Raw genomic sequence first — 15,364 nt, 5'->3', positions numbered from 1 at the left:
ATTATACACACAGATTTTGTGACAATAGGAAATGATCTAGTACCAATATCAGATAAAATTGGCAAACTCTGATAGAGAAACGATCGATTTGGAGTCACAAAACCCCCAAACCTAACCAGCAGTTTAACGAGGACTCGAACCTTCGACCTCAGTGGTGCTAAATATATACGCTACCATTAAGCCAAATTGTGTATAAACAAACCCCGATCATTGACCTCGCAACCTTGAATATTATGAATTACATATATATTAAATTTAGAATGGTTCTTTTGTCAGCCGTCATGGTCTTGGGTCTCCAGTGCAGTCGAATTGACAGATGGGCCCAGGTTTATTATGAAAACAATTACTTTTAGTTTTCAAATATCGTTAAAATATAAATTAATTTCAATTAAAAATATATATTTAATTGTTTAATAAGAAAACAAAAAAATGGTTCAAAACCACGCTAAATAAAATTATTATAATTACGTATTTTTATATGGCGAGATCGAAAATTTTTCAATTAGTGTTTAAAAAAAAGGGCGATATCAAAATTGGATTGCGTAATCGGTTAGTCACCAAACTCAGATGTACCTATAAGAGGATATTTTTGTTCGAGTTCACGGGTTCAAAACCGCCGCAAGTCTCGACGAAATGAATGTATACTAAGTTTAGACTTTTTATCGATTCATTATGTTCGGCTAGCATTAGGACACACACACAGAGATTAGCGACTTTATATAAATAATAATTGGTGAGACGGCTCTATAAACAAAATGGCAAAATACCCATACGCAACTTATTTCAGGTATGAAATTTTATTTTTACATATGTATTTATACCAGGAAAGCCTAACAGCTCAATATGCCTTCCTGCGCAATTATAAACATTAATATACAATTCATAGAATATTTTTTAAAGAGCATTATAGAGACATACATATATATAGAGCATTTTTGCAGCATTTTACAAAATCAGCGAATTTGAGTAGCTGAAAACTTTTGAAATTTGCGAGAAATAAGTCAAGGTTGCCAATTTTCAAACTACAATACAAACAATTTAAATTTGCAAACTAAGATAGGAAATGATCGGCGTGAAGTTAGGGAGGGATTGACTTTCTACCCCCCACTCGTTTTTGTCAGTTTTTAATTGTTCAAGCGCCTATTACTTTATTATTTTCACACTATATCTATAAACATTGCATTATAAAGAAAATATATCTCATTATCTCTCATATATACTTTTACTTCACTACTAATTTTATTAAAAAAAACACATAATATTGTTGGCTGTATATTTCTGTTACAAAATAAATATATGTAAATTGCATTTGAGAACATAAAAATTCATTATTTTCATTACAGCATTATCTTTATTTATTTTACGATAAATAGTAATTAACCACAGTTTTTTATTCCCTTTTTTAATGCTATTTTAATTTACATGATTTCTCGTTGCATATATGTATGTATGTATAATGCTTATAAAGTCAACTTATTTCAGATACATACTGTGAATTATTATAATAAAATAAATATATGTAAATTATAATAATTAATTGAATAAATTTTATGACTTATGTTTTGATTTATCTATTTATAATATTGTATATTGAAATATAATGAACCTGTCAAAAGTTTTGATGCACTGATGTTCATGGAATTCACTGCAAAGCACACGTTCATTAATCAAAGTTGCATTCCAGGAACTGAATGTATTGAAATTGTTTGCCGAACAGCATAATAACACATTTTCAATTTCACACAGGGGATACGACTGTTCCAATATGGTATTCTAGAAAAAAAAATCGTTCGTCACATTTTCAAATAATGACTTTGGAAAAAAATTGAACGGCTCGAGGCCCGTATTTGAGGCGTAGATATTTCGCGCAAAGTTTTCCACGACCCTAAGGCATTTTATCAAATTTATGTGACACTTATAAAAATTACATTTGAATCTGAAATATTTCGACGAAGATGGGGATTTTCTGTGTACATTTGTCGTATGGGCGCATCGCAGCTATATATTCGGATTAGGAACTTCTAAAAAAATAAAAAATAAAACGAAAGAGCAATTTATTTTTCAAATCCGACAAACCGCCCCCATTATATCGCAATTCCAATCGCATCTCGTCGTATCATACGCATCCTTGCACTATCTTAGATTTAGATACCTACATATGTATGTATGTTTGTATCGTATAGGTTAATTGTCGTGCCATTCGTAATGATTTAGAGTAAAATCAGAGGTAAGGGATGAACGGTGAGGGGTGAGATTACTTTGGGGAGCGTTGTCGCCACGGACAGCTAGTATTTACCTAATGGATTAATCAAATTATTAGCAAAATCGCGATCCGAATACCTAAAACTGAACTGACAGGGTTTAGCTATTGTCTGAATAAGTATTGTACGATAATGCGATTGTTTCATTGTATTATATTACACATATTGTTTGCGAAGAAAAGTTTCATGCTTTTAATACCAAACAATATTTATTTTATTTTAATTATAATGTTTTTTACCCACATCATGTTTATACGGCAGTAATTCCAAATTAAGTTTTTGATGGTATTACAACATTTTTTTATGTATGTATGTATGTGGCGGACGCGTGGACAAGTATGGAGATATTTAATAAAATAAATACACGTGAACAAGACTCACAGCCAATCAGAGTGAATTGTTCCACGTGGACCGTAAACCTTTGACCAATTAAAGCAACGACAATACATTCTGACCAATGGGTGCATTTTAAGCATCCCCTATTGTTATGCCGACTTAATTTATGCGCATACATTAAATGGGTGAACGCGATATACCATATGCGTGTTTAGTAATTATAATAGATGACTAATAATATATATACATTTGTATATAAAAACGAACGCGATGTACATTTGTTTGTATATATATAAATGTATGTATTTATTTACGTACGTATATACTTATTATTATAAATCGATTTCGAGTGCGATTTAGATTTCGGTTTCGATTCGTTTTACAGTTCCAGTTCCAGATTCCGATTTTTTTTTCTGTTCCACTTCCGGATTCACATATATAAATATATATAAAAACATATACATATATAAAAACGAACGCGATATACATTTGTTTGTATGTACGTATGTATTATTACTTATTATTATAAATCGATTTCGAATACGATTTAGATTTTGGTTTCGATTCCATTTTCAGTTCCAGTTCCGGATTCCTTTTTCAGTTCCAAATTCCGATTCTTTTTTCAATTTCGGTTCCGGATTCATTTTTTCAGTTCCGGATCCGGTATCCAGTTTCAGTTCTGACTCTAAATTTCTTTTTCAATTCCGATTCCCAACTCCTGTTTCAGTTCCAATTCCCGGTTTCTATTTCAGTTCCGATTCCGATCTACTATTACTATTCGTATTGTAACTTTATTTTAAATCATGTATCAATTTGTTACCGAAACCACTCGTTGAAATTTCAACGGGCAGAACACTAGTTTTTTATAAATCTAGGCAAATTTTGTAGATATTCAATGATTGCATAAGTTAGTGCCCGTTTAACGCTAAAATAAACTTTAAAAAATCAGGCATGAACTTTTGCGATAATTAAGACACATACATATGTATATATTTACCATTACTTATTTGTATAGTATACAGAGATTTCGATTTTGAATCCAAAATTGTTTTACCCAGACCTCAATCTACAGAACATCGTTACGGTAATACGAAACACCATCCATTCGATGCACATCGTCTTTGTATGTGCATTTAATGATCCCGCTCCATTGAAAGGGCCAATAATACCGACTGAGCTCAAACTTCAACCGGAAATTACATAAGCTCAACTTACACAATGTACTAATACAATATAATCTCTTACAACAGAACGCTTTGTTTTTGCAGATGCACCGGTCTGTTCGAGCGGCGAAGTGGCGGTAATAGGAGCGGCCCTAGACGAGGCCCTAAGGGTCCGTTGTTCTGTAGAAGCAGACCCTGCTGACGTCACTTTCGTTTGGCAGTTCAACAATAGCGGCGAAAGCTTCGACGTATCGCCGGCCAGATATGGTGAGAATTTTGTATATTATATTTTTTATATATATTCAGTGTCGGAAGCTCATTATAATGCGACCGGATTGTCGGCTTTTTTGACGTGCACCCTTGTCTCGTTTCCAGCGGCAATCCTATTTTTGCCAAGTCTTACGTCGTCCATCCCTGAACGCTAATCAATCATCTCCGTGACTGGACTGCCCTTTTTTATTTTTTCGCCTTTGAATTTTCGCCCTTTATGCATGTGAGTGTGCAGACTTTGGGCGAAGTCAAAACTTTATGGTTTCCTTCGCTTGAAAATGTCTCTCTGTACTAATTTCCCTAATTTTTCACTTTACTACGTGTATAAGGGTTGATTTTCAATCTCAATTTGATTGTTATTTCATCTGAACGTACTGTTGCGTGGACGTGAAGAAGGGTTTCCAGGATCGCAGAGAAAGACGTAACTAACGTTGTAGAAGTTGTTTATTGGTATGCATTCGTCGACTCTCCAGCTCCGAATGCTTTACAGCTCGAAAGCGCCCAATATTTATACTCATCGGGCGCTCTCCGTACACAGATATTCGCGAGATCCTATTGGTTGATGAGTCGCGCGATCCTATTGGCCGTTATACGCAACTCCTCTATACATCAAGGCCATTTTGGCGCGAACGCGAGATCAGGTGATTAGCACTAGTAAACCATCGGCCACTCACTTAATCTCCACGTTACAGTACTAATTCAAGCGGTAAATGGTTTTAAATTACAATATGAAATTGTAACCTTGAGACAAGTGAGATGGACTGATGCTCTCTGCATTTTTCATCTTGCTCTTGCATTATCAATACGGTCATAAACTTTTTTAACTCAATTTAAAACCATTTACCGCTTGAATTAGTACGTTTCGATAAAACGAATAATATTGAAATAAAAAACCAATCCTTATAAACGTGGTAAAGTGAAAAATCAGCAAAATTAGCTCATAATATTACGGGAAAAAAATGAGTTTTGACTTTTAAAATTCGCTAGATATATAATATAAGTATTTCAAAACAATAAAAAATCACAATAAATAGAAAAAATATCAGAGTATGTATTTCAATACTCACTTTTGGTATAGCAATACTAGATTTTGAGTTAAAGACTGCAAAAGCCAAAAATCTATAAAAATTGACCATTTTACTAAACGCTCATATCTCTTAGACAACAAAATTAAACAAGCCAACAATATTGTCATATTCGAATTTAGTGAGTCAAATTTAGTCAAATTGATTATTTTCCGCTCCGCTAATTTATATTTTTGTTGCTCAATGCTATTAGACATACATACATATGTATGTACATGTTTCTCAATCGTTTGTCTTATCCTCTATGTTTGCTAACCCTGGGTAGCAATATTTTAAAAATTAGCAGAAACGGGAACAATACAACGTTTAAGATTGCCCTTTTAAATACTTGTCGTTTTACATCACAAAGATTTTAACTGCTAAAAGTTTCATGTCACCTGTTGAGCACTATTTGAAGACAACTTTTGACTATCAGCACTTAAACAAAACTCTATAGTTTATGTATGAACAAACTACAATAGTATGTTCATGAATGAATTGGAGTGAAAACGTGATCAGTGATCGATTCTTAGTTCAGTCAAATTATCGAGTGAGAATTTTCACATGATCAGAAAACTTCATCTATTGTTACTACGTACATAGATCAAATAAAAATAATTAATGGATGTGTGGAGAAGTCAAAGTTTAAAATAATAAAAAAAATCTTAAAAATATTACATTATAAGAACCCACGAATCATTTCAACTTATTTTTACATGTACTATTATTACCAATGACACGAATTGATTTATCCATTGAATGGAAGCACTCGTCCGACACGACATGGTCGGACGCGAGCTCCGCAACTCGACACGTCAATAATTCATGCTAGATGGATTGTTCGTTGTCCTACATCCAAATGCACGAGACCAAAGCCAAATTATTGATGTTGGAACACGAATATCGATTTCAGGAACGTCTCACGGGGCCAGCGAGCTGCGATACACCCCAGCCAGTGCCAGGGACTATGGGACCCTATCGTGCAGAGGAACCAACGCCATAGGCAGACAAGCAGAGCCCTGCCTCTACCAATTGGTACCAGCAGGTGAGTGCTACCAGTAATACACAACCATTTTCAATGTAAAACTATGTATACCATTCGTATAACATAAAAATATGTTGCTTTTCAATCCAATTTTATCTCTCGCATAGCAATTTGATGGTGATACTTTGTTGTAATTAGTTGACCTGGTGACGTATAATCAGCTAAAGTTTAAGTTCAAGTCGACGATTTGAAAGAAAATTGTGTTCAGATAATATGTGTATATATTCATTTCTCGTTCCCGTTCTCCTATTGAGTATCCGTTCAAATTTCATGATTCTCTTCTTTTGGGCAACGTGCTTGCCTTTTTCATGCATTCGGCAATTCTCTTGCCGAATGCTTTTAGTAGACAATTTCGTGGATTCGGTGTAACATGTTAGAGTGCGAGTATTTTTTATATACATATAATTAAAATTAAATTATATAATTATTCGAATGAAGAAAACTGAAGTTTCTGGTTGGACATTGCCGAAGTAAATAATCATTTCCAGTGCTAGTACGTTTAATCCAAGTCCTCCCGTTCCTCCTCATTTTTTTTCGCCCTCTATTTGAGCGTGCTCGCTCAGCGAAAACATTCCCTTCCCCATCGTCGTTCAGTTCGGTTTTGATGTGGAGCAATCAATCGAGTTGAAGTGCACCCTAATGTAACAAATATGAATAAAATATATGGGAATTTGAGGAAACGGGGGGTTGGGAGGTCCCTTGAAGTCGCCGGATTACACGCCCTGTAAGTTCGGGACAACCCACCCTGTGCGATACCTTGACAATTTGTGAAATTGAATTTAATGAACCGACGTAGCCACAGATATACAGGGTGATTTCCTGGTTTCAACTAGGTCGAATTGACAAGTAAATGCGGTGAATTTTTAAAACTGTTAAACTGTCCACTTAATGTAACATGCCACGAACAAGAAATTAGTCCGTTTATTCAGATAAAAAAGAAAACATGTACATTACATGGCTTATATGCAATATGACGTTTCAGAAAATATCTACATATATGCACTTTCGTTAGTACGGGTGCACTCACCACAATGACGTCACGTCATGCGTGAATAATTTAACAGTGGCCAAAAAACCGGTTCTGCTTCATACGTTTAGGTGACATGTACTGCTGTATAGTATGATTAGATGTGTCGAAAGTATCTGTTTCGATACGTCACATACAAATTAGGGAACATACGAATATGTATGTTCATATAGAATGTACTAAAGAATATTTTTCATACTGTTGTTTATGTACAGTTGCCGGCTTAAAAACTACTGGAATAAACATTAAAAAAAAAACATTTTTTGTAAAATCGATCGATTGGCTAAGAAAGCGCATTGTGGTTTACTTGGCCTTCCTGGTGTATATAGTACAATATGGGAAAATTCATGTACAATTCTAAATCCATAGATGTCTCAATGGATTAATTAATTTATTAATTGATTGTTAATTATGTGTTCTTCAGCCTTATACAGCGATATATTTTATTGTCACAAATCAATACACACTCGCCATTACAGATTTGCTCCAATGCGACGGGTGTACGTTAATGAAATACATAAACAATCAGAAATCAGAAATACAGTAATACATACATATACAATCAGAATATATAGAATATAACAATTAATCAGAAATAATAATCACAGTGACATCTATGGATTATTTTTAGATTTTTTTTTTTTGTATACAATTTTTATACATACAATAAACACGAAATTATAGAGATGTCGATAGAGATATCTATAGATTTCAGATTACTGTGTATAATTAATACAAATTATACACAGGCAGATTTTTGTGACAACAGGATTAGATTTAATACCAATTTTCAGGAACCGTTTCAGCAATGATCACATAAAATTGGCAAACTCTGATAGAGAAACGATCGATTTGGAGTCACAAAACCCCCAAATCTAACCAGCAGTGGCGAGGACTCGAACCTATGACCTCAGTGATGCTAAATATATACGCTATCACTAAGCCAAACTGCTGGCTGTAATAAAAATGCTGCAATGTTTTTAATTAATTATCTAGGAAGGCGCATTTGGTTGTACCTGTGCCTGGTATATATGTATATGTAGTAGAATATGTGAAAATTATAAGTCTAAATCCATAGAGGAATCTATGGATTAATTAATTGATGAATTAATTTTTAATTTGGTGTTCTAGAACATCTCAAAATTCAACGATTTACGTGATAAAAAATGCTGCAATGTTTGTAATTGGTTTGGAAGGCGCATTGGGGTTTACCCGTGAGGCTTTTCCTCCGGCACGGTACAAAACCGCGAAAAAACTGCAGGTATATCCGGTTTGAGAGAGTGCGAATAGATTTCGAATGGAGTGCACTGATGCACTTTTTTGACCGGTCATATCATTCCACTGGAGCCTGAAGTATCATCGCAATGAGAAGTCTGATGTGTTCCATTGTTAAAATTTGTTAAATTTTCTCTCTAGTACATATGTATTTAAAGGACATTGTTTATGGATTTAATATAATGTTTCGAACCGGTTCCTTGCGAATGGTTTTTCTTTCGGGGAAATTTCCTCACGTGGGTTTGGCACGTGAGTGTGCGTACGCAGATGGACTCGCCTACCGCAACTAATGAACTCTGCCTTGAAAGGCTTTTCCGATGTGGAAATTTTTCCGAAAAGCTATTTATACTTCTTTCAACAGCATCTGACCTTTCGTACTTTTCGCCGAGCTACTGTAATTTCAACTCGCGTGATTTTTTTTGTGTGGATTCAAATTTATCGACTGTTCACTTTGGTCTGTCTGTATAATTCACATAGGAAACACTGCAAATTATACAGAGTTTCCTATGTGAATTTTAATTGAAGCATAATAAAATTTTTCCGTATCATTTTCACTGTGTAATTTCTTCATCAACTTTGCATATCAAACGAAATCCATTTTACCACAAATTTATAGACGAAATCTTTAATTAAAATAATTATATTCATCATTTTCATTGTCGATTCAAATTTTAACATTTTCAAATATACAATTTAAAATAGTTATATTCGAGAGGTATATATTTACGTACATTAACTATGAATAAATGTATTTATATGAACGAAAGGGCTCTATTCTTATTATCGTCTGGAAAAAACTATTATTATTATATACCACCATTATTTATACCGTTTTCAAAGAAAACAAAATGAACTAGAATACTAAATCAAAGATTAAGTGCTGGAAAAAAGGATTAATTAAAAACTGTGCTTTCGTAATGAACATTAATCTTTATATAACACATAGACTTTATCTATCTACATATATATATAAAATTGAATGTCTGTGTGTGTCTCGAATAGGTTCTTAAACCACTGAACCGATTACTATAGAACTTTCAGGATTTGTTGTATGCATGTCCGGGAAGATTACTGTGAAAAAAAAAACGGGATAAAACCTCTTAATAATAATATTTGTAATTACGATTTTACTGACGTTAAAGTAAAGATATCCCACCTTCAACGCATCATGCGGCGAGTGTGACAATAATCGCGCCACGCCTACCTTGCACTCGAATGTACTGACCATTCAGGGCTGTACCAAAAACACACAGCGGATGGCCCACGTCAACAAATATATCTATACCATATATGTATATATAAATTTGAATGTCTGTGGAACGGGAATTGCACGCGTTATTGTGGCATTGCAACGCATGCCGTGTTTAGCTAGTAACATATAAAAAACTATTGGTTTTACCCGGCTTCGCTCGGTATTTTTAATATAAACTGCTTAAACATGGCTAATCTAATAGTAAACATTCATTAGTTTTTTTATTAAATTTATTTGAAGCTGAAACTGAAGCTGGAATCAGGATCCGGAACTGAAAAGGAATCATGAAGACTAAACATTTTCGATATCGTGACGGATTCTCCGACCCAAAACTTACAAAGTATCTTTCGAAATTATATATAGACAGTAAAATAAATATTTGGAACCATATTATTTTATAAAAAACATATCTATTTGAATCTTTAGGTATCGCCTAGCACTAAAAAAAATCATAATTTCATCAAAGAAGTTAATTTTCCGAATTATTACATCATCAGCCGGACAAATTGGTTTCGCTGCATGCACCAATGCTCTGATTCGCCCAAACTCCAGTGAACCAACCCGAAAAAATTAAATTAAAAATAAAACAAAAATTCCATACACTTTTCATACTGACACAGAGTACAAAAAGAAGACAACGAGTGAAATGATAACGACGCATAATTGATTTTATTGCATTCGATTCGTAGCTCGGTGGGTACATTTTCGGCGCATTTTGCCTCCAGAATATAAATATTAACGAGCGGGCCGCAATATATGCACCGTCGGATAATTCAATAAAGGCCCTGCACATGCACTGAATTGCACCGCCGAAAAGGCCCGACAACTCCTCTTCAAAATCAAATCCATTAGGTGCTCGAATCGCATAATTGACGAATCTGAGTCCCGGAAAAAAGCCCCGGCGCTTCGCAATTCGAAAAAAAAAGAAAATCCGGAAAATTTTGCGTTCATATATATGTATATATTTGTATGTAGTTTGCAGGTGTATTTACAGGATGATAGATAATATTGTATTAAAGTCAATTTGCAATACGTGCAACCGAATCGTAGTTCAATTAAAGTCAAGTGGCAATCAACGCAGGTTGCTTGCTTTGGTGCGGTTGAGTTGAATTAACGTTGCACATTAGTTATGATTGAAAGTGTTATGTCATAAAATGTTATGAAATTATATATTTAATTTATGTATATGTACATATGTATTTATGTTTATATGCAATTCAAATATTTTTATTTTATTTAAAAATCCAATTAAATTATATATATTATAATATACATTATAATATAGCCAGCAGTTTGGCTTCGTGGTAGCGTATATATTTAGCACCACTGAGGTCAAAGGTTCGAGTCCTCGCCTGGTTAGATTTGGGGGCTTTGTGACTCCAAATCGATCGTTTCTCTATCAGAGTTTGCCAATTTTATCTGATCATTGCTAAAACGGTTCCTGAAAATTGGTATTAATCTGTTGTCACAAAAATCTGCCTGTGTACAATTTGTAATAATTATACACAGTAATCTGAAATCTATAGATATCTCTATGGACATCTCTATAATTTCGTATTTATTATATGTATAAAAATTGTATACAAAAAAAAAATCTAAAAATAATCCGTGGATGTCTCTATGATTATAATTTCTGATTAATTGTTATATTCTATATATTCTGATTGTACAATATATGTATGTAATACTGTATTTCTGATTTCTGATTGTTGATGTATTCTGTATTTCGTTAACGTACACCCGTCGCATTGGAGCAAATCTGTAATGGCGAGTGTATATTGATTTGTAACAATTAAAAAAATAAAAATAAAAATAAATAAATAAAAAATATTTGAGTTGATTTTGAACCACTTTTACTTTTCCGATCGCTTTGATTTGCTACCGAAATGTGGAGATTTACTGTCAATAGCATAAGTAAATGTCTATGACATTAAAGTAGAGGAGTTAAATCATTAAAAATTACATTGGAATCATTTGTCAGATCGACGTGATGACATTTGGTATTCAGACGCACATTCGCGTGCATCCTCCGCAATTTATATGTTACATATGTAGTTGAACAGTTATTTTTATTTTATTTTTACATAGATATTACCTAATAGGTAATATCTATGTAACAGGTACAGGAAGGTCTAACAGGTAAACCCCAATACGCCTTCCTAGACAATTAATTACAAACATTGCAGCATTTTTTATTACTATAATCGCTGTATTTCGAGAGACTGAATAACACGAAATTAATATTTAATTAATTAATGAATTAATCCATAGAAACATCCATGGATTTAGACTTGTACATAATTTTTTCATATATTGTACATAAATCAAATTCAGGTATTTGTGATATAGCGGGTAGGATGATTTTTGCCAATTTAATGGAGGAACCGTTTCAACAATGAAATCAGATAAATTGGCATAGTCTGATAGGAAACGATCGACTTAGAGTCACAAATATCCAACTAATAACTAGACTAAGGCAAGATATTGGGGCAGAGGGATTTACTAATTTTATTTTTGAGTTAATTTTGTAGAAAAACCATTTTTACAAGATCTTAATTTGAACACTATTAAAACTATGTATTGTTATTTGCAATTGCCTCTGCGACCATCCGATGTCTAAATATAACAGTCATTATACTTCTATGTCTGTATATTATAAGTGCAATGATTTTCTTCAACCTCTTCGTCCCTTTGAAGGGATTTCTTTTTTTTATCTAGAATTTAAACATGAAAATTGATTAAATTTCTCCATATATGAAATTACCGGAACTGAAGTGAAATTCCTTGCCATATTTAAACATAAAACAACACTGAGCAGCAGCTCAAAATTTATTTCTGAAATGAAAATATCAAAAATGCTCTTTATAAAGATTCATTTATTTCATTTTCGCCAATTTTATCTTGTATATTTTCTTTGTAACTATTGGAATCAACAATAGTTGTTGTTGTTGATTCCAATACTCAAAATTTCATATATGTTTTGCATTACTTTGACGCAATACTCTGTACTAACCATAATTCACCAGGCCAACTTATTATTATTTTTATAATAACCCATTTTTGTTCTATTCAATCATATACATAATTATTATTTATATGTAAAAGAAAATCTAGAATTTATTATCATTTTAAAGTCGACACATTTTCATATCGCGGAAACCGCTTATGTTATAAAGCCTCACGAATAGATATGTTATTCTAAATCAAATGTATGTTATTTATTATAAATAATAAAAAAACAATCTCATAAATATTTATTGATCTCTACAGATATCTACAGTATTGAAACATTAATTAATTAATCCAATTCGTATTTACGCAATGTAAATCCGCCATTATGTACAATACCGAAACCGTATGCAATAAATTCCTAGTTTAGTCTCGACATATTCTAATCAAAGATCTGCGACACGATATTATCAATTTAATTAAATTGAATTAGATCAACCGTACGTCAAATGTGTCTGTCTACCGACTAATTCAGCACGTGGCATTTCGCGAATCGATATTAATCGCGTAATTAGATAATATCTGGAAGGCAGAGGACATAAAGAGGCAGAGGACATAAAATGTTGTGATATGACTCGGGATATTTCTTTGTCAATGTTTTAATTTTCAATTTACAAGCACCAAATATGATATGTAATAATATCTCATAACTTACACAGATTATAGACAGTTTTTGGGATGAGTCAAGGTCAAGGAGCATACTACACTTTGGGAAACAGTTAAAATTTTTACCATTTTCTGCTACTTAAAGTCAGCCATTTTGAATTATTTGAATCAATTTTTTTATTTAAATAATAAAACGTTTTCGTTTGTTTTTGTTTCCTCGTTGTTTGTGTTCGATATTTTATAAGAAGGTTATTAGTTCGTACAAATCAGATCTTTCATTGTAACAATTAGCCCCTAATATTAATAAATTAAGATTCAAATAACATATTGTATATAAGATTCATTCGTTTAGTAGTATATGATTTATTATATATTAATTTAATTAATTTCAATTTGCAGGTAAACCGTCTCCATTGCGCAATTGCACTTTACGTGGTGCAGTCAACACTACGGATGCTTTAGAAGTCAGGTGCGTCGCTGGACATGACGGTGGACTTCCTCAGACCTTCGTCCTGGAAGCTGTGGATGCCAGGACTAAGCGGAGAAGACTCAACATCACTGCACCCTCATCATCAGGTATCAACGATTCAAATTAGCGTAGCCATATGAAGACAGTAAAATTAGATTTACCAAACGTTCTCTGGTCTTACATTATTGGTCCTAGAAACTAGGTTTATTGATCCTTTGAAACTTCAGCTCTTTTCTATAAAGGAAAGGATTATAGTAAGATGTGGAATTTATTTGGAACACTACAAACTATCTTTTGACAGCTTTTGACCTACCCCAACATTAATCATATTGAGTGTCTTTTTTTCTATTGGGCATTATATGATAACCGGAATTGAATGTATTAAAAAATAAGTCTATTTTTATGTCATCATCATCATTATCTATGGCCACTTACCATCCATTGCTGGATGAAGGCCTTTCCAACACGCTTCCGCTCGTCCCTTTCCTTCCGCTTTCCTTCTATCCTTTTGCATTATCTCGGGTACCATTCTAGCACTTCTTTTTCGTCCATTTTTCTAGCCACGTCAACATTTCAAACTCATCACTCTATCCACTATATCCACTACTCTTGCCATACTTCTCACGTTTCTTATCTTTCCTCATTAGCCGATCAGACATCATTCCATACTTCTTTGAGTTTATTAAACTTTTGTAGCATCTTGACGTTCAATGTCCAAGTTTTGCATCCATACGTCACCACTAGCAAACCGCTTTTTTATGTAGGGTATTTTATGTTTCATGTTATATTTTTAATAGTATTTTATCCGAGTTTTGTTGGTACAAATGTATGTAAATGTATTCGGAAAAACTGCACCACCTGATGCGCTTTTGCCCTCTCTGTCTCTTTGTCTGGAGGGCGAATTTTTGCCCTTATTTTCCGGTTTTTCGAAGTCTACCGTTGAAATTATTATAATTCGACAATATTAGCATAGAACAGTTTCGAGGCTCAGCGTTATTATTATGCAGGCGAACGGGGGAAGAAGAATTGCACATGCGCCTAAACATACGATATGTTTTATTGATAAGGCGAGATTGAATAAGAATAAGCGCGTTTAATAAATTACCATTTTATTACGTACAAGAGTAGTGGGAGATTCTGGAGCATCTTATACAGGATGGTTCTGATTTTTCACGATTTTATAGGCTGAGGAAAGTATTGATTCGCTCTGGACTAGGGATCCCAATTGAATTTTCGAATATTCGAGTATTCGAATTATTCGTCTGCTTTTTCAGCCATTCGTTATTCGAATATTTCATCAACTATTCGAATATTATTCGTGTTTTTATTTATAAACTAAATACACAAAATCAACATGAAAAGAGTGATGACGAAGAAGAAGACGATTATAAAGAAAATGAAAAATATAATGGGGACAATTGTGATGAAAATGAAGACAATGAAGAAGATGAAATGTCTACATGTGAGAAACGGATTTTTATTCATTAAATACGGAAATGTTTGAAGAAAATCACTTTTCGATCGATAATAATCTCTACAAAATTTTAGAAAACATCAGAAAATTTTACAAGAAATCATAATGAAAAA

The 15,364-nt window shown here is 33.2% G+C and overlaps 1 protein-coding gene across 1 annotated transcript in view; it reads left to right on the top strand.

Annotated features, from left to right (window-relative positions):
* LOC143921569 (B-cell receptor CD22-like) overlaps positions 1-15,364 on the top strand; it is a 520,711-nt gene that overhangs the window by 416,943 nt on the left and 88,404 nt on the right. The window contains exons 10-12 of the mRNA XM_077444921.1: positions 3,866-4,027; positions 6,008-6,139; positions 13,708-13,884. Of these exons, the coding sequence (XP_077301047.1) occupies positions 3,866-4,027; positions 6,008-6,139; positions 13,708-13,884 (471 nt within the window). The remainder of the gene's footprint in view (positions 1-3,865; positions 4,028-6,007; positions 6,140-13,707; positions 13,885-15,364) is intronic.

The sequence above is a fragment of the Arctopsyche grandis genome, chromosome 13, assembly GCF_051622035.1.
Source record: "Arctopsyche grandis isolate Sample6627 chromosome 13, ASM5162203v2, whole genome shotgun sequence".
NCBI lineage: Eukaryota > Metazoa > Arthropoda > Insecta > Trichoptera > Hydropsychidae > Arctopsyche > Arctopsyche grandis.
The sequence above is the reverse complement of the archived record's forward strand: the minus strand, read 5'-3'. Positions and strand labels throughout refer to the sequence as shown.